At 38.2% G+C, this 21,511-nt stretch overlaps 1 protein-coding gene across 4 annotated transcripts in view; it reads left to right on the top strand.

The window, feature by feature from the left end:
- The window catches only part of FER (FER tyrosine kinase), a 479,199-nt gene that overhangs the window by 148,566 nt on the left and 309,122 nt on the right, over positions 1-21,511 (top strand). For all 4 annotated transcript variants that reach the window (XM_082623771.1, XM_082623772.1, XM_082623769.1 and 1 more), the window contains one exon: positions 16,971-17,160. In XM_082623771.1, the coding sequence (XP_082479897.1) occupies positions 16,971-17,160 (190 nt within the window). The remainder of the gene's footprint in view (positions 1-16,970; positions 17,161-21,511) is intronic.

The following is a 21,511-nucleotide window of genomic DNA, read 5'->3' as shown; positions in this document are numbered from 1 at the left end:
TAAATATATGATTAAAAGCAGTTTTTTATGCCTTCATAAAGTTTCTTTTTTTTGGAAAAGAAAGTAAAATAAATATATTTTTTATTAGTTTCTGCTTTATAACAAAGTGAATCGGTCATACATATACATCTGTTCCCATATCCCTTCCCTCTTGCGTCTCCCTCCCTCCCACCCTCCCTATCCCATCCCTCCAGGCGGTCACAAAGCACCGAGCTGATCTCCCTGTGCTGTGCGGCTGCTTCCCACTAGCTATCTACCTTACGTTTGGTAGTGTATATATGTCCATGCCTCTCTCTCGCTTTGTCACAGCTTACCCTTCCCCCTCCCCATATCCTCAAGTCCATTCTCAAGTAGATCTGTGTCTTTATTCCTGTTTTACCCCTAGGTTCTTCATGACATTTTTTTTCTTAAATTCCATATATATGTGTTAGCAGACGGTATTTGTCTTTCTCTTTCTGAGTTACTTCACTCTGTATGACAGACTCTAGGTCTATCCACCTCATTACAAATAGCTCAATTTCATTTCTTTATATGGCTGAGTAATATTCCATTGTATATATGTGCCACATCTTCTCTATCCATTCATCCGATGATGGACACTTAGGTTGTTTCCATCTCTGGGCTATTGTGAATAGAGCTGCAATGAACATTTTGGTATATGTCTCTTTTTGAATTATGGTTTTCTCAGGGTATATGCCTAGTAGTGGGATTGCTCGGTCATATTTGTAGTTTTATAAGGAACCTCCATACTGTTCTCCATAGTGGCTCTATCAATTTACATTCCCACCAACAGTGCAAGAGTGTTGCATTTTCACCACACCCTCTCCAGCATTTATTGTTTCTAGATTTTTTGATGATGGCCATTCTGACTGGTGTGAGATGATATCTCATTGTAGTTTTGATTTGCATTTCTCTAATGATTAATGATGTTGAGCATTCTTTCATGTGTTTGTTGGCAATCTGTATATCTTCTTTGGAGAAACGTCTATTTAGGTCTTCTGCCCATTTTTGGATTCGGTTTGTTTTTCTGTAATTGAGCTGCATGAGCTGCTTATAAATTTTGGAGATTAATCCTTTGTCAGTTGCTTCATTTGCAAATATTATCTCCCATCCTGAGGGTTGTCTTTTGGTCTTGTTTATAGTTTCCTTTGCTGTGCAAAAGCTTTGAAGTTTCATTAGGTCCCATTTGTTTATTTTTGTTTCCATTTCTCTAGGAGGTGGTTCCAAAAGGATCTTGCTGTGATTGATGTCATAGAGTGTTCTGCCTATGTTTTCCTCTAAGAGTTTGATAGTTTCTGACCTTACATTCAGGTCTTTAATCCATTGTGAGCTTATTTTTGTGTGTGGTGTTAGGGAGTGATCTAATCTCATACTTTTACATGTCCCTGTCCAGTTTTCCAAGCACCACTTATTGAAGAGGCTATCCTTTCTCCACTGTACATTCCTGCCTCCTTTATCAAAGATAAGTTGACCATATGTGCGTGGGTTTATCTCTGGGCTTTCTATCCTGTTCCATTGATCTATCTTTCTGTTTTTGTGCCAGTACCACACTGTCTTGATTACTGTAGCTTTGTAGTATAGTCTGAAGTCAGGGAGCCTGATTCCTCCAGCTCCGTTTTTCGTTCTCAAGATTGCTTTGGCTATTTGGGGTCTGTTGTGTTTCCAAACAAATTGTAAAATTTTTTGTTCTAGTTCTGTGAAAAATGCCAGTGGTAGTTTGATAGGGATTGCATTGAATCTGTAGATTGCTTTGGGTAGTAGAGTCATTTTCACAATATTGATTCTTCCAATCCAGGAACATGGTATATATCTCCATCTATTTGTATCATCTTTAATTTCTTTCATCAGTGTCTTATAATTTTCTGCATATAGGTCTTTTGTCTCCTTAGGTAGGTTTATTGCTAGATATTTTATTCTTTTTGTTGCAATGGTAAATGGGAGGGTTTTCTTGATTCCACTTTCAGATTTTTCATCATTAGTGTACAGGAATGCCAGAGATTTCTGTGCATTAATTTTGTATCCTGCTACTTTACCAAATTCATTGATTAGCTCTAGTAGTTTTCTGGTAGCATCTTTAGGATTCTCTACGTATAGTATCATGTCATCTGCAAAAAGTGACAGCTTTACTTCTTCTTTTCCGATTTGGATACCTTTTATTTCCTTTTCTTCTCTGATTGCAGTGGCTAAAACTTCCAAAACTATGTTGAATAAGAGTGGTGAGAGTGGGCAACCTTGTCTTGTTCCTGATCTTAGTGGAAATGGTTTCAGTTTTTCACCATTGAGGATGATGTTGGCTGTGGGTTTGTCATATATGGCCTTTATTATGTTGAGGAAACTTCCCTCTATGCCTACTTTCTACAGGGTTTTTATCATAAATGGGTGTTGAATTTTGTCAAAAGCTTTCTCTGCATCTATTGAGATGATCATATGGTTTTTCTCCTTCAATTTGGTAATATGGTGTATCACATTGATTGATTTGCGTATATTAAAGAATCCTTGCATTCCTGGAATAAACCCCACTTGATCATGGTGTATGATCCTTTTAATGTGCTGTTGGATTCTCTTTGCTAGTATTTTGTTGAGGATTTTTGCATGTATGTTCATCAGTGATATTGGCCTGTAGTTTTCTTTCTTTGTGACCTCCTTGCCTGGTTTTGGTATCAAGGTGATGGTGGCCTTGTAGAATGAGTTTGGGAGTGTTCCTTCCTCTGAAATTGTTTGGAAGAGTTTGAGAAGGATGGGTGTTAGCTCTTCTCTAAATGTTTGATAGAATTCGCCTGTGAAGCCATCTGGTCCTGGGCTTTTGTTTGTTGGAAGATTTTTAATCACAGTTTCAATTTCAGTGCCTGTGATTGGTCTATTCATATTTTCTATTTCTTCCTGATTCAGTCTTGGCAGGTTGTGCATTTCTAAGAATTTGTCCATTTCTTCCAGGTTGTCCATTTTATTGGCATAGAGTTTCTTGCAGTAATCTCTTATGATCTTTTGTATTTCTGCAGTGTCAGTTGTTACTTCTCCTTTTTCATTACTAATTCTATTGATTTGAGTCTTCTCCCTTTTTTTCTTGATGAGTCTGGCTAATGGTTTATCAATTTTGTTTATCTTCTTAAAGAACCAGCTTTTAGTTTTATTGATCTTTGCTATCGTTTCCTTCATTTCTTTTTCATTTATTTCTGATCTGATCTTTATGATTTCTTTCCTTCTGTTAACTTTGGGGGATTTTTGTTCTTCTTTCCCTAATTGCTTTAGGTGCAGGGTCAGGTTGTTTATTCGAGATGTTTCCTGTTTCTTAAGGTGGGATTGTATTGCTATAAACTTCCCCCTTAGAACTGCTTTTGCTGCGTCCCATAGCTTTTGGGTCATTGTGTCTCCATTGTCATTTGTTTCTAGGTATTTTTTAATTTCCTCTTTGATTTCTTCAGTGATCACTTCGTTATTAAGTAGTGTATTGTTTAGCCTCCATGTGTTTGTATGTTTTACAGATCTTTTCCTGTAATTGATGTCTAGTCTCATAGCCTTGTGGTCGGAAAAGATACTTGATACAATTTCAATTTTCTTAAATTTACCAAGGTTTGATTTGTGTCCCAAGATATGATCTATCCTGGAGAATGTTCCATGAGCACTTGAGAAAAATGTGTATTCTGTTGTTTTTGGATGGAATGTCCTATAGATATCAATTAAGTCCATCTTGTTTAATGTATCATTTAAAGCTTGTGTTTCCTTATTTATTTTCCTTTTGGATGATCAGTCCATTGGTGAAAGTGGGGTGTTAAAGTCCCCTACTATGAGTGTGTTACTGTCGATTTCACCTTTTATTGCTGTTAGTATTTGCCTTATGTATTGAAGTGCTCCTATGTTGGGTGCATAAATATTTACAATTTTTATATCTTCTTCTTGGATCGATCCCTTGATCATTATGTAGTGTCTTTCTTTGTCTCTTCTAATAGTCTTTATTTTAAAGTCTATTTTGTCTGATATAAGAATTGCTACTCCAGCTTTCTTTTGGTTTCCATTTGCATGGAATATCTTTTTCCATCCCCTTACTTCAATCTGTATGTGTCTCTAGGTCTGAAGTGGGTCTCTTGTAGACAGCATATATATGGGTCTTGTTTTTGTATCCATTCAGCCAATCTGTGTCTTTTGGTGGGAGCATTTAGTCCATTTACATTTAAGGTAATTATCAATATGTATGTTCCTATTCCCATTTCCTTAACTGTTTTGGGTTCGTTATTGTAGGTATTTTCCTTCTGTTGTGTTTCTTGCCTAGAGAAGTTCCTTTAGTATTTGTTGTAAAGCTGGTTTGGTGGTGCTGAACTCTCTCAGTTTTTGCTTGTCTGTAAAGGTTTTAATTTCTCCATCAAATCTGAATGAGATCCTTGCTGGGTAGAGTAATCTTGGTTGCAGGTTTTTCTCCTTCATCACTTTAAATATGTCCTGCCACTCCCTTCTGGCTTGTAGAGTTTCTGCTGAGAGATCAGCTGTTAACCTGATGGGGATTCCCCTGTGTGTTATTTGTTGTTTTTTCCTTGCTGCTTTTAATATGTTTTCTTTGTGTTTAATTTTTGACAGTTTGATTAGTATGTGTCTTGGCATATTTCTCCTTGGATTTATTCTGTATGGGACTTTCTGTGCCTCCTGGACTTGATTAAGTATTTCCTTTCCCATATTAGGGAAGTTTTCAACTATAATCTCCTCAAATATTTTCTCAGTCCCTTTCTTTTTCTCTTCTTCTTTTGGATCCCCTATAATTCGAATATTGGTGCATTTAATGTTGTCCCAGAGGTCTCTGAGACTGTCCCCAGTTCTTTTCATTCTTTTTTGTTTGTTCTGCTCTGCAGCAGTTATTTCCACTACTTTATCTTCCACATCACTTATGCGTTCTTCTGCCTCTGTTATTCTGCTATTGATCCCATCTAGAGTATTTTTCATTTCATTTAGTGTGTTTTTAATCATTGCTTGATTTGTCTTTAGTTCTTCTAGGTCCTTGTTACCTGTGTCGTGCATTTTGTCTATTCTATTTCCAAGATTTTGGATCATCTTCACTATCATTATTCTGAATTCTTTTTCAGATAGACTGCTTATTTCCTCTTCATTTGTTAGGTCTGGTGGGTTTTTATCTTGCTCCTTCACCTGCTGTGTGTTTTTCTGTCTTCTCATTTTGCTTATCTTACTGTGTTTGGGCTCTCCTTTTTGCAGGCTGCAGGTTCATAGTTCCCGTTGTTTTTGGTGTCTGTCCCCAGTGGCTAAGGTTGGTTTAGTGGGTTGTGTAGGCTTCCTGGTGGAGGGGACTAGTGCCTGTGTTCTGGTGGATGAGACTCGATCTTGTCTTTCTGGTGGACAGGTCCACATCTGGTGGTGTGTTGTGGGGTGTCTGTGGCCTTATTATGTTTTTAGGCAGCCTCTCTGCTAATGGGTGGAGTTGTGTTCCTGTCTTTCTAGTTGCTTGGCATAGGGTGTCTAGCACTGTAGCTTGCTGGTCGTTGAGTGAAGCTGGGTGCTGGTGTTGAGATGGAGATCTCTGGGAGATTTTCACCGTTTGATATTATGTGGAGCTGGGAGGTCTCTTGTGGACCAGTGTCCTGAAGTTGGCTCTCCCACCTCAGAGGCACAGCACTGACTCCTTGCTGCAGCACCAAGAGCCTTTCATCCACCTGGCTCAGAATAAAAGGGAGAAAAAGTCGAAAGAAAGAATTAGTGGAAGAAAGAAAGAAAGAAAGAGAGAAAGAAAGAAAGAAAGAGGGAAAGAAAGAAAGAAAGAAGGGAGGGAGGGAGAAAAGAAAGAAAGAAAGAATGAAAGAAAGTAGGGAGGGAGGGAGGGAGGAAAGAAAGAAAGGAGGGATGGCGGGAGGGAGGAAGGAAAGAAAGGAAGAAAGAAAGGAAGAAAGAAAGAAAGAAAGAAAGAGAAAGGAGGGGGGAGGGAGGGAGGAAGGAGGGCAGGTAGGAAAAAGAGAAAGAGAAGATAAAGTAAATAGATAAAGTGTGATTAAATATAATAGCATTATTAAAATAAAAAAGTAATTATTAAAAAAATTAAAAACAAAACAAAAGAAGCAAACAAACAAAAAAACGGACGGATAGAACCGTGGGACAAATGGTGGAAGCACAGCTATATAGACAAAGTCTCACACAGAAGCATACCCATACACTTTCACAAAAAGAGAACAAGGGGAAAAATCATAAATCTTGTTCTCAATGTCTACCTCCTCAATTTGGGATGATTCGTTGTCTATTCATGTATTCCACAGAAGCAGGGTACATCAAGTTGTCTGTGGAGCTTTAATCTGCTGCTTCTGAGGCTGCTGGGAGATATTTCCCTTTCTCTTCTTTGTTCTCACAGCTCCCGGGTCTCAGCTTTGGATTTGGCCCCGCCTCTGCGTGTAGGTCGCCGGAGGGCGTCCGTTCTTCGCTCAGACAGGACGGGGTTAAAGGAACAGCTGCTTCGGGGGCTCTGGCTCACTCAGGCCCGGGTGAGGGAGGGGTACGGAGTGCGGGTCGGGCCTGCGGCAGCAGAGGCCTACATGACGTTGCACCAGCCCGAGGCGTGCCGTGCGCTCTCCCAGGGACGCCGCCTCTGGATTCCGGGACCCCAGAAGTGGCGGGCTGCACAGGCTCCCCGGAAAGGGTGTGTGGACAGTGATCTGCGCTCACACACAGGCCTCTTGGTGGCGGCAGCAGCAGCCCCAGCGTCCCTCACCCGTCTCTGGGGTCCGCGCTTTTAGCCGCGGCTCGTGCCCGTCTCTGGAGCTCCTTTTAGCAGCGCTCTTAATCCCCTCTCCTCGCGCACCAGGAAACAAAGAGGGAAGAAAAAGTCTCTTGCCTGTTCGGCAGCTCCAGACACTTTTCCCGGACTCCCTCCGGGCTAGCCGTGGTGCACTAACCCCTTCAGGCTCTCTTCCCGCCGCCAACCCCATTCCTCTCCCTGCGCTGCGACTGAAACCCAAAACCCGAAACCCGAGCCTCAGCTCCCAGCCCCGCCCGCCCCGGCGGCCGAGCAGACAAGCCTTTCGGGCTGGTGAGTGCCGGTCGGCACCGATCCTCTGTGCGGGAATCTCTCCACTTTGCCCTCCGCACCCCTGTTGCTGAGCTCTTCTCCGCTACTCGGAAGCTTTCCCCCGTCCGCCACCCGCAGTCTCCACCCGCAAAGGGGCTTCCTAGTGTGTGGAAACCTTTCCTCTTTCACGGCTCCCTCCCACTGGTGCAGGTCCCGTCTCTATCCTTTTGTTTCTGTTTATTCTTGTTTCTTTTGCCCTACCCAGGTACGTGGGGAGTTTCTTGCCTTTTGGGAGGTCTGAGGTCTTCTGCCAGCGTTCAGTAGGTGTTCTGTAGGAGTTGTTCCACGTGTAGATGAATTTCTGGTGTATCTGTGGGGAGGAAGGTGATCTCCACGTCCTACTCTTCCGCCATCTTACCCCAGCTCCTAAAAGCAATTTTTATCTAGTTTCAAAAATAGATTTATCTTTACTCTGCAGACTTTTTTAGCTTCATATACCATGTTAGTTAAAAGTAATAAAACAGGGACTTGCCTGGTGGTGCAGTGGTTAAGAATCCCCCTGCCAATGCAGGGGACACGGGTTCTATCCCTGGTCCAGGAAGATCCCACATGCTGCGGAGCAACTAAACCCATGCGCCACAACTAGTGAGCCTGTGCTCTAGAGCCCACGAGTCACAACTACTGAGCCCACGTGCCACAACTACTGAAGCCCGCACACCTAGAGCCCATGCTCTGCGGGAAGAGAAGACACCGCAATGAGAAGCCCGTGCACCGCAGTGAAGGGTAGCCCCCACTTGCCGCAACTAGAGAAAGTCCACACGCAGCAACAAAGACCCAACGCTGCCAAAAATAAATAAATAAATAAATAATAAAAGTAACAAAACAATAAAACAAAACTACATTTTTCCAAATACTAAAAATATCCTATATTAGATAATTTACATTCTTAAATTATTTCTAAATTAATGGAATTATGTGAATGTTTACTTAATAGAAATAGCATTTGTGTTCCTATGAAAATATAACATATGAGGGACTAATGTTAAAACCTTTAAATTTGGGTTTAACATAAATTTCTCCAAAACATCTTATAATAACAGTGAAAAAATAAACTATATGAAAAATCATTTGATAGCTTTGAGTCCTATAATTGAATAATATAAAGTGAAAAATGAACTTAAAGAATGTTTTTTATGTGACATTAAATTCACATTAAGAAACACAGAGTTTTAGCTTATATAAATGATGCAGGTCTCAGTTGAAGTACAGCTATTGCAAAATTTTATTTAAAAAATAGGGTGAAAGGAATAAAACCAACCATTTGAAATGGTATAATTTTGATAGAACACAAAGCATCACTCTAGTATACATATCTTTACTCATTACTTCCAAAGCATATTTATTCAAATGGAAATAATATCCATCTTCTCCTGATCTATGATCCTTGACTACTATATTAGAAAATAGTTTATGGGAAAATATACCAAGCAAATGTCATTTATGACTCATTGGCATAAAGAGCTGGTAATGTTACTATTGGTTTTAATGCTTGGTTTGATTTATGAAAAGTGATTGATTATTCAGTTTTGTATTGTGCTGTACCATTATCACCCAGTACTTAAAAATACTTTGTAAATTATAAAATCATAACTCTTAGAGCCGTGCAAAATCTTAAGAGATCATTTGATTCAACCTCCTGGTCTTCCAAATTATGTGACATCTGAGGGCCAGAAATTTTAAGAGACTTGCAAAGATTCACATCTAGCTTGTAGTGAAGGTAATTCTTGAACTATCTGGAGTATTGTTCTGGTTTACAAACTCAGGTACCTTTTATTTTTGTCTCAGAATTTTTAGATTATATCCACTAGGTGCTATGAATACAGTGAAAGGTAAGACACATATGGTCACATGTCTCATGAAGCTTACACTTTTGTAGAGTAGACCAGTACAAAACAGGAAATTAACAATTGTGATAACTGCTGTGAAACAAGGAGTTCAGATAGAAGAATAACAGAGGAGTACCCACTTAAGATAGGTGGTCAGGGGTCTTGTAGGAAATGGCATTTTTGCTGAAACCTGAAGGACAGAAAGTGCCCTCCAAGTGAAGAATGCATGGAAAGAGTAGTCAGAAATAGGGAGTAAGTAGCACCTGCATAAGTCCTGATCCCTTCAATGTTTTACATTTATTTATAGCTTCTTGTGCATCTTGTATTATACAATCATGCATTTATTATAATTTTCTTCTTCTTGATATATTTATAGCTTTTTTGCTCAATGGTGTTATAAGCATATAAAATAATTATAGTGTGTTACATAGTGATTATATAACGGTATTGTTTAAAAAGTAATTATTGAACAAAAGCAAGATGTTAATGTATTTAGTAGGTCCTTGTTAATTATCTATTTTATATATAGTAGTGTGTATATATTAATCCCAAAGTCCTAATTTATCCCTCCCCACCACCTTTCTCCTTTGGTAATCATAAGTTTGTTTTCTAAGTCTGTGAGTCTGTTTCAGTTTTGTAAATAAGTTCATTTGTATCACTTTTTTAGATTCCACATATAAGTGATATTATATGATATTTGTCTTTGTCTGACTCACTTAGTATGATAATCTCTAGGTCCATCCAAATTGCTGCAAATGGCATTATTTCATTCTTTTTTTATGGCTGAGTGATATTCCTTTCTATGTATTTCCTAATTCTTGGTGTTAGGATAGTGTCTCAGAATGTCTAAGTGATTGCTGATATGACATAATAGATATTTAGAACTCCTGAAGAAGAATTTAAAAAGGCCTATTTCTAAAACAGATTATTTAGGAACCCAAGGTATATGAGATCATAAAAACCTCACGTTACCACAGGAAGCAGCAGCAGCAGTGAAACTTTTTTTGTTTTGGCCATGCTGTGCAGCCTGTGGGATCTCAATTCCCCGACCAGTGATTGAACCTGGGCCACGGCATGGGTGAAAGCACTAAACCCTAACAACTAGACCACGACTAGACCGCCAGGGAACAACCAGTGATACATATATATATATATATATTTTTTTTTGTGTGGTACATGGGCCTCTCACTGTTGTGGACTCTCCCATTGCGGAGCACAGGCTCCGGACGCGCAGGCTCAGCGGCCATGGCTCACGGGCCCAGCCGCTCCGCAGCATGTGGGATCTTCCTGGACCGGGGCACGAACCCGCGTCCCCTGCATCGGCAGGCGGACTCTCAACCACTGCGCCACCAGGGAAGCCCCAGTGATACATATTTTTAAATTAAATTTTAATGGAGATAATTACAAATTGGCATGTAGTTGAAAGAATTAATACAGAGAGATCCCATAAACCCTTTACTCAGTTCCCCTTAATGGTAGCATCCTGCAAAACTATTATATAATATCATAATCCAGATATTAACATTGATACAGGCATGATATGGTACATTTTCATCACTGCAAGGATCCCCCATTTTGTACTTTTATAGCTACACTGCCTTCTATCTCCCACCCCCTCCTTAACCCCTGGCAACCAATAATCTATTTTCCATTTCTATAATTTTGTCTTTTCAAGAATGTTATATAAAATGGAATCACATTATATGTAACCTTTTGAGATTGTCTTTTTACATTTATTGTAATTCTCTGGAGATTCATCCAGGTACTTTGATTCCTTTTTACTCTTATGCAGTATTCCATGACATGTGCATTAGTTTCCTAGGACTGCCATTTTGAAGTACCACAAACTGGGCAGCTTAAAAAAAGATATAAATTTATTCTCTGACAGTTCTGGAGGCCAAAAGTCTGAAGTAAAGTGTTGGCAGGCTGGTTTCTTCTGGGCTCTAAGGGAGATTCTGTTCCATGCCTTTGTTCTAGCTTCTGCTGATGGCCGGCAGTTCTAGGCATCCCTTGGTTTATAGAAGCATCACTCCAATCTCCGCCTCCATCTTCATATAGTGTTCTGCCTATGTGGTCTCTTCTCTGTATCCAGATTTTCTTCTTCTTACAAGGACATCAGTCATGGATTAAGGGCCCAACCACTCCAGTATGACCTCATCTTAACTAATTACATCTGCAACAACCCTATTTCCAAAATGGCCACATTCTGAGGTTTCTGGGGTTAGGATTTGAACATATCTTTTTAGAGGACACAATTCAACTCATGACTGTATAGATATACCATACTTTGATCATTCATCCTGTGAAGAATATCTGGTTTGTTTCTGTCTCCATATAGTCTTCTTCTTACTGTCTCCATATAGTTTTGCCTTGTACAGAATGTCACATAATCAGAATCATACATTATGTAGCCTTTTCAAATTGTCTTCTTTCATGTAGTAATGTACATTTAAGGTTCCTCCATGTCTTTTTGTGGCCTGGTAGCTTGTTTCTTTTGAGCAGTGAAAAGTATTCCATTGTCCAGATATACCACAGTTTATCCATTCATCTGCTGAAGGACATATTGGTTGCTTCCCAGTTTTGGCAATTATGAATAAAGCTGTTGTAAACATTCATGTGTGGGCTTTTATGTGGACATAAGTTTTTGACTCCTTTGGCTAAATACCAAGGAGTATGATTGCTGCATCATATGGTAAGAGTATGTTTAGTTTTGTAAGAAACTACCAAACTGTCTTCCAAAGTGACTATACCATTTTGCATTTCCACCGGTAATGAATGAGAGTTCTTGTTGCTTCACATCCTCCCCAGCATTTGGTGTTGTCAGTGTCCTGGAGTTTGGCCATTCTTATAAATGTATGATGCTATCTCATTGTTCTTTTTTTTTTTCTTTTTTTCTGTACGCGGGCTTCTCACTGTTGTGGCCTCTCCCGTTGCGGAGCACTGGCTCCAGACGCGCAGGCTCAGCGGCCATGGCTCACGGGCCCAGCCGCTCCGCGGCATGTGGGATCCTCCCGGACCGGGGCACGAACCCGTGTCCCCTGCATCGGCAGGCGGACTCTCGACCACTGCGCCACCAGGGAAGCCCCTCATTGTTCTTTTAATTTGCATTTTTCTGATGGCATATGATGTGGAGCATTTTTTCATGTGCTTATTTGCCATCTGTATATCTTCTTCGGTAAGGTATCTGTTAAGGTCTTTGGCCCATTTTTTAATCAGTTTGTTTGTTTTCTTGTTGTTGACATTTAAAAGATGTTTGTATATTTTGGATAACAGCCCTGTATCAGATGTGTCTTTTGTAAATCTTTTCTCCTAGTCTGTGGATCTCATTCTTTTTTTTTTTAAATCAGTTTTAAAAATTGAAGTATAGTTGATTTACAGTGTTGTGTTAATTTCTGCTGTACAGCAAAGTGATTCAGTTATACATATATATTCGTTCTTTTCAAAAAATATTCTTTTCTATTATGGTTTATCACAGGGTACTGAATATAGTTCTCTGTGCTCTACAGTAGGACCTTGTTGTTTACCCATTCTATATATAAAAGCTTACATCTGCTAATCCCAAACTCCCACTCCATCCCTCTCCCAACACCCTCCCCCTGGGCAACCACCAGTCTGTTTTCTATTTCTGTGATTCTGTTTCTGTTTCATAGATAGGTTCATTTGTGTCATATTTTAGATTACACATATAAGTGATATCATATGGTATTTCTCTTTCTGACTTCACTTAGTATGATAATCTCTAGTTGCATCCATGTTGCTGCAAATGGCATTATTCCATTCTTTTTTATGACCGAGTAGTATTCCATTATTTTTACGCACCACATCTTCTTTATCCATTCATCTGTCGATGGACATTTATGTTGTTTCCATGTCTTGGCTATTGTGAACAGTGCTGCTATGAACATAAGGGTGCATGTATCTTTTTGAATTATAGTTTTGTCTAGATATATGCCCAGGAGTGGGATTGCTGGATCATATGGTAATTTTATTTTTAATTTTCTGAGGAACCTCTGTACTGTTTTCCACAGTAGCTGCACCAACTAACATTTCCACCAACAGTGTAGGAGGGTTCCCTTTTCTCCATGCCCTCTCCAGCATTTGTTACTTGTAGACTTTTTAATGATGGCTGTTCTGACCAGTGTGAGGTGGTACCTCACTGTAGTTTTGATTTGCATTTCTCTGATAATCAGCAATGTTGAGCATCTTTTCATGTGCCTATTGACCATCTGTATTTTTTCTTTCGAGAAATGTGTATTTAGATCTTCTGCCCATTTTTGAATGGGGTTGTTTGTTTTTTTTGTTGTTGAGTTGTACGAGCTGCTTATATATTTTGGAAATTCAGCCCTTGTAGGTTGCATTCTTTGCAAATATTTTCTCCCATTTTGTAGGTTGTCTTTTTGTTTTGTTTATGGTTTCCTTTGCTGTGCAAAAGCTTGTAAGTTTGATTAAGTCTTCTTTGTTTATTTTTGCTTTTATTTCTGTTGCCTTGGGAGACTAACATAAGAAAACATTGGTACGATTTATGTCAGAGAGTGTTTTGCCTATGATCTCTTCTAGGTGTTTTATGGTGTCTTGTCTTACATTTAAGTCTTTAAGCCATTTGAGTCTATTTTTGTGTATGGTGAGAGGGTGTGTTCTAACATTGATTTACATGTGGCTGTCCAACTTTCCAGGACCACTTCCTGAAGAGACTGTCTTTCCCAATTGTCTTTTACGTATTAGTAACTTACTTTCAGTAGTGCATTGCACAGTTCATTAAGATATTAATCCACTTTATTATGTTGAGGTAAGTTCCCTCTACACCTACTTTCTGGAGGGTTTTTACCACAGCCAACATTGTTCTCAATGGTGAAAAACTGAAACCATTTCCTCTAAGATCAGGAACAAGACAAGGTTGTCCACTCTCACCACTATTATTCAACATAGTTTTGGGAGTTTTAGCCACAGCAATCAGAGAAGAAAAAGAAATAGCAAGAATCCAAATTGTAAAAGAAGAAGTAAAGCTTTCATTGTTTGCAGATAACATGATACTATACATAGAGAATCCTAAAGATGCTACCAGAAAACTACTACGGCTAATCAATGAATTTGGTAACGTAGCAGGATACCAAATAAATGCAAAGAAATCTCTTGCCTTCCTATGCACTAATGATGAAAAATCTGAAAGAGAAATTAAGGAAACACTCCCATTTACCATTGCAACAAAAAGAATAAAATACCTAGGAATAAACCTACCTAAGGAGACAAAAGCCCCGTATGCAGAAAACTATAAGACACTGATGAAGTAAATTAAAGATGGTACAAACAAATGGAGAGATATACAATGTTCTTGGATGCAAGAATCAATATTGTGAAAATGACTATACCATCCAAAGCAATCCACAGAGTCTATGCAATCTCTATCAAAGTACCAATGGCATTTTTCACAGAACTAGAACCAAAAAAATGCCCAATTTGTACGGAAACACAGAAGACCCCGAATAGTCAAAGCAATCTTGAGAAAGAAAAATGGACCTGGAGGAGTCAAGCTCCCTGATTCAGACTCTACTACAAAGCTACAGTAATCAAGACAGTATGGTACTGACAGAAAAACAGAATTATAGAGCAATGGAACAGGATAGAAAGCCCAGAGATAATCCCATGCACATATGGTCACCTTATCTTTGATAAAGGAGGCAAGAATATACAATGGAGAAAAGACAGCCTCTTCAATAAGTTGTGCTGGGAAAACTGGACAGCTACATGTAAAAGAATTAAATTAGGGCTTCCCTGGTGGCACAGTGGTTGAGAGTCCGCCTGCCGATGCAGGGGATACGGGTTTGTGCCCCGGTCCGGGAAGATCCCACATGCCGTGGAGCGGCTGGGCCCGTGAGCCATGGCCGTTGAGCCTGCGCGTCCGGAGCCTGTGCTCCGCAATGGGAGAGGCCACGAGAGTGAGAGTCCCGCGTACTGCAAAAAAAAAAAAAAGAATTAAATTAGAACACTCCCTAACACCATGCACAAAAATAAACTCCAAATGGATTAAACACCTAAACATAAGGCCAGAAACTATCAAACTCTTAGAGGAAAACATAGGCAGAACACTCTATGACATAAATCACAGCAAGATCCTTTTTGACCCACCTCCTAGAGAAATGGAGATAAAAACAAAAATAAACAAATGGGACGCAATGAAACTTAAAAGCTTTTGCACAGCAAAGGAAGTCATAAACAAGACGAAAAGACAACCCTCAGAATGGGAGAAAATATTTGCAAATGAAGCAACTGACAAAGGATTAATCTCCAAAATTTACAAGCAGCTCATGCTGCTGAATATCAAAAAAGCAAACAACCCAATCCAAAAATGGGCAGAAGGCCTAAATAGACATTTCTCCGAAGAAGAGATACAGACTGCCAACAAACACATGAAAGAATGCTCAACATCATTAATCATTAGAGAAATGCAAATCAAAACTACGATGAGGTATCACCTCACACTCGTCAGAAAGGCCATTATCAAAAAATCTACAAACAATATGTGCTGGAGAGGGTGTGGAGAAAAGGGAACCCTCTTGCACTGTTGGTGGGAATGTAAATTGATACAGCCACTGTGGAGAACAGCATGGAGGTTCCTTAAAAAACTAAAAATAGAACTACCATATGACCCAGCAATCCACTACTGGGCATATACCCTGAGAAAACCATAATTCAAAAAGAGTCATGTACCACAATATTCACTGCAGCTCTGTTTACAGTAGCCAGGACATGGAAGTAACCTAAGTTTCCATCAACAGATGAGTGGATAAAGAAGGTGTGGCACATATATACAATGGAATATTACTCAGCGATAAAGACAAAAGAAATTGAGTTATTTGTAGTGAGGTGGATGGACCTAGAGTCTGTCATACAGAGTGAAGTAAGTCAGAAAGAGAAAAACAAATACCGTATGCTAACACATATATATGGAATCTTAAAAAAAAAAATGGTTCTGAAGAACCTAGGGGCAGGACAGGAATAAAGACATAGACATAGAGAATGGACTTGAGGTTATGGGGAGGGGGAAGGGTAAGTTCGGATGAAGTGAGAGGGTAGCATGGACATATATACACTACCAAATATAAAACAGATAGCTAGTGGGAAGCAGCCACATAGCACAGGGAGATCAGCTCAGTGCTTTGTGACCACCTAGAGGGATGGGATAGGGAGGGTGAGAGGGAGACGCAAGAGAGAGGGATATGGGGATATATGTATATGTATAGCTGATTCACTTTGTTATAAAACAGAAACTAACACATCATTGTAAAGGAATTATACTCCAATAAAGATGTTTAAAAAAAGGTATTAATACACTAAGTATGACAGCATTCCCAGAGTTATTCCTCACCTGCACTGCCTGTTTTCTTGTGGCTTTAATGTGGGTGAATTAATTTGAAATTCCTATTAAGGACAGCCTCCAAGGGCTAAAAGATCACTGTAAGGTAACATGTGGCATGTGTAGTTCTCTAAAGGAGGAACGGGGAAGTCTACTGTCTTTATTATGGTGTTATGGGGAAGATTTGGGGACTTACACTCATTCCCTTTGTCCTTATTGGAACAGCTTTCCCCAGCTCTAAAAACACACCCCTCACAATATGCACACAGCTTGGTTCCAGGCTGTCACCTTGATTTGGTTTATTTTACTCTAGGCACAGATCTGAGTTTAGCTATGTTCCATTTGAGATTTGAAATAAAGTAAGATCCTCCTTCAGTCATATCAATTCATTTTAGGCTCTACACTTCTGGACCTAAGTGTCTGTACTTTGTGAGGTAGATGGTTTAACTGTAAAATAAAATGAATGCTATATATCATAATACATTTGAAAGTATCTTGAATTTGGTTTTTGCTTCTAAACATTTCCTTCCATTTTGTTAATGCTAACATTTAATAACTACTGTGATGACTCAAAATCTGTTTAGTTTCATAATTCTTATGATTCTGAATGACTCTTATAAAGAGGAAAATGAAAGAAAATAGCAAAATATACATACATATATATATATATATATAGTTTCCTTTAAAGTCTTTATTTCTTTAAGAAGCTGAAATAATTTATGTTAAATCTGTTCTCTTTTAGTATTGTACTTCTGCTAAGCCAAAAACAGACACTTGAAGAGCTAAAACAGTCAGTCCAGCAGCTGAGATGCACTGAGGCAAAGTTTACAGCACAGAAAGAATTGCTAGAGCAAAAAGTGCAAGAAAATGATGGGAAAGAGCCACCTCCAGTAGTAAATTATGAAGAAGATGCACGATCAGTTACATCTATGGTAAGCCAAAGAGTAATCAAATGAGAAAGTTGAAAGAGTAGTACATAGGTAATAAGTGAATACAAAAAATAATTCTGGTTACTATAACAAATTATTACTCTTGTTAATATGCAGGTCCTATTAAACCTGTTTGTAAATGCAAAATAGACTTGTCAGTCACCTCAGGTCACCTGGAGAGCACTTTCAGGAACCACCTGTAGAGTCAAAGGAAAAAGCTCTTCTCTTGCCTTCAAAACTGAAAACATAGACTGCAATTGTTTTTATTCCTGGGAGACAGCAGGAAGGTAGGGTGTTATTCTTAAGATAGAAATGAGAAATAAGGAGAAAGATACTTATTAATTTTTTTCTTATATAAGAACAGTAGAATTTATCTGAGATTGATGACGTGTTTATTGTTTTCACAATACAAAACATTGATTTTTTTAAAGATGATTTTTTTCTTATAAATAGCCTTAAACTACAATAAACACATTTAAATCTAGCAACTAGAAATTCAACTTTATTTTATACAGATTTATTAACTGTTTAAGAATGCCTAGTTTAATTTACTTTCTCTCACTCTTCCCCTTCCTTTATCTTATGTTGGTAGTCTATCAGGGGGCAGTTTTGCCCCCCAGGGGTCATTTGGCCATGTCTCCAGGCATGTTTGGTTTTCACAGCTGGTGGATGCTGTTGCTATCTCGTTGGTAGAGGCCAGTGATGCTACTAAATACCGTACAGTGCACGTTACAGCCCATCCCTTCTTACTCCCAACAAAAACTTACTCAAACCAAAATATTAATAGTGCCAGGGTTGAAAAAGCCTGAGCTGTATCCTTGGGTTTTTCTGTGGGTAACTGTATGCAGTCCATAAATAGAACTATTATATTATAGTTAATTATGCTATAGGTGATATTTTAGTAATTTTTAGTTTATGTGATTCTAAATAGTACAATTTGATTGTTAAATGGATTCAAATGTCTCCATAGGAAAAAAAGACTGCGTGTGAAATGTCCAATTCTAGATAAATCTGGATATGAATAGGAAGTGTTTAAATTATTGTGGTTATTACTATTTTTTATTAATTGAGCCATAGTGAGCTATACATTACATTGTGAATTATGAATTATAATTCTTTGCTCTCCTTTACTGTCCTACCAGACAATAAAGATCTTACCATGTAGACCAGGGGCCCTACTAGAGTAATTTTCTTGCTTCTTGAGTTTTGATAACTAACATATGCATTTTTTTCAGAAGAACTTCTGAAGGTTTATTCTTTTTGCTTGGTTTTGAAACCTTAGTAAATCTTTTGTTCTCTAAGTGTGGTTTATAGTATTTCCTTGTCCCCATGTGGGTGTGGAATTGGTTACTTCATAGCCTTTTTTAGTGGCAGATAGGTTAAAACGGGCTATCTAATTTATTTTAAGTAATTATGTATGCAGATGACTCATGTTGGCATTATTATTATAGAATAAAAGATAGTTATTCAAGTCACTAAATGATAGCATATCCCCATTTGATAACAACAACTAAAAACTAGACTTTGGAATTTAAAATATAACAGTTCATTAATTCTTTATTAAGAACTTGTAATCATTTGGAGCTTTGTCGTTCATAATCATCGAAGAAAAACTTTTTCAATAAATAATGTTTTAAAGAGAATGTATAATACAGTTTAAGAGGCTAAACTGCTTTCTGGTATTTTCAAACTTTCTCTTATACCCATTTATTAAATGATAATACCTTATAAATTTTTAGAAAGTGATGTCACATACTCCATTTATCCAGTTTATTTTAAATAGTTGAAATGCTATTTGTTTCTATACATCTTATCTATTCACTGAAGCAATGACCTTAGTAAGTCTTTAAGGAATTTACAAAGGAATGCTATATGTAGTTTAAAGTAATAAAGTAACATTTTATAAATCAAACAGGACATTCCTCAGATTGATGGCAATTAATGAGTTTTTCAGTATGTTTTATAAAACAAGTAGAAATATTTGCAATTCATAGTTCTTAGAACTAAATAATACTCCCATGTATATCAGTGAAAGTTTTGCATAATTCCATCTTTCAGTAATAATTAGAATATAACTTTTCATTTTATTCAAAAACAGTCAAAATATTAAAAGTATAAATGATTTTTTCCCCAAATGACTGTTTAAGCATTGTTTTATGAATAACATTACCCAAAAAGCCCGAAATTAATGTAAGCAGTTCCATTGCTTTTTCCTCTTTATAAATTCCATCCTTATAAATGGTGTTTCAACAAGGGAAATTTAGTTGAATATTGGAAAAATTGGAAGAACTAAAAATTAAAGCATAATGTCATGGAAAATAGTAAAAACTTGGCCTAAATATTATTTAAGAGTATTAACTATTTTACATGATCCTAATTAATGACAGTGTTAACCAAAATTCAGACTCTTTGGTAGTGAATGCTTCTGTGGAAGAGTGCCCTTAAGGAACTGTACTCCTGAGATGGGCCATGGATTGTATATTCTTATAAAAATTCCAAGGTGATTCAGATGTCAGGGTTAGAATTGTAGACAGGCTCTTAGATGTACTGATGTTTATTTTGACTTTATAATTCAATGAGAATTAAGGCCCATCTATTAATTTACAGAAATCTAAAAAACTGTGGAGACAGGAAATGTAAACATCTTTGTCAGGAAAAGTCATCCTTCTAGTGTTGTCTTTTTTTCACCTAAGTCAAATTTTGACCAAAATACCAAGGAGAAAATGATATTGATGAATATTAAGTATTGCACAATAATTCTCTATTATCTGTGGATAAGTATGTTTCATTTATCCATTCAAGCAATATTTATTGAGCACCTACTATGTGTCAAGGATATTTCTAGATGTTTGTAATATATCAGTGAATAAAACTAATGAAGAATCTCTCTTGGAGGTTACATTCTGTGGTGAATGGCAGTTAATAAGTAAGTAAATAATGTATTATATTGGAAGGTGCTAAATGCCAAGGCATAAAAACAAAGCAGGATAGGGGATTGGGGGTGTAGAGGGTCACAGGTTGCGATACAATTTTAAATGCAAATAAAGATAAGCATCGGGGCTTCCCTGGTGGCGCAGTGGTTGAGAGTCCGCCTGCTGATGCAGGGGACACGGGTTCGTGCCCCGGTCCGGGAAGATCCCACATGCCGCGGAGCGGCTGGGCCCGTGAGCCATGGCCGCTGAGCCTGCGCGTCCGGAGCCTGCACGTCCGGAGCCTGTGCTCCGCAACGGGAGAGGCCACAACAGTGAGAGGCCTGCGTACCGCAAAAAAAATAAAAAGATAAGCATCATCGAGAAAGTGATATTTTTTTATATAAACAATGTTCTTTTTAATGAAAAAAAATGATATAATAGGTTAATAGTCATCACAAAATCTCTGCATGGTAGGAGTTTTTTTCTTTATCATTTTTCCTAATTTCCAAGATTTCTAAAAACAGCATATGTGGCTTTAATAACTACAAAATAATAAATGTTATTAAATAAATATAATACATTTCTACCACATAAAATAAGAATAGTAAATAAAATAAAATATCTCATAGTTCTACTTACCATTCAAAGGCATCCACTGATCAATTTTTACACGAGAAAGTGACGTTTGAACAAAATCTTGAACTGGGGAGCTAGTAAACCACTTAATTTCTGGGGAAAGAGCATTCTAGTCAGAGGGTGTATTTATTGCAAAGACTATAAGGCAGGGGCAGTTCTGGACTCTCTAAGGTACAGTAAGGAGCTCTGAGTAGAGGGGAAGGTGAGAGTATAGGGAATGAGATTAGAGAAGTAATGGAGAACAGATCTCAGGACCTGTGGAACATAATTAAGGGTTATGGCTTTTCTCTGAATGAAATGTGGAGCCATTGGGTTGGGAGGTTATAACAGAAGATTGACATGCTCTGAATTTTGAATTAAATGGATCACTGTGTTGATAATATGCTTAAGGTTAATAAGAATGGAAGATTGAGGTTGTTACAGCAACCCAGGTGATAGAAGATGACAGTTTGAGCAAGGATGGTATCACAGGAACTAACAGGAAGTGTTTAGCTTATGGATATGTTTTGAAGGTTGAGCCCATGAGATTTCCTGTGGATTAAATGTGGGGTATCAGAGAGAGGAGTCAAGGACAACTTTAAGGTTTTGCGCAGGAGCACTAGAGGAATAGAATTTGTTTGAAGTGCATGGAAAGAGTACACATAGAGCAGCTTTGATGAGGAAGAGCAAGATTTCAGCTTGTTTTTCCAAAAAAGAAAGAAAGAGAGAGAGGGAGGGAGGGAGGGAAGGAAGGAAGGAAGGAGGAAAGGAAAGGAAAGGAAAGGAAAGAAAGAAAGAAAGAAAGAAAGAAAGAAAGAAAGAAAGAA

The sequence above is a fragment of the Mesoplodon mirus genome (genome assembly GCF_964341445.2).
Source record: "Mesoplodon mirus genome assembly, chromosome: 5".
Classification (NCBI taxonomy): Eukaryota; Metazoa; Chordata; class Mammalia; order Artiodactyla; family Ziphiidae; genus Mesoplodon; species Mesoplodon mirus.
The sequence above is the reverse complement of the archived record's forward strand: the minus strand, read 5'-3'. Positions and strand labels throughout refer to the sequence as shown.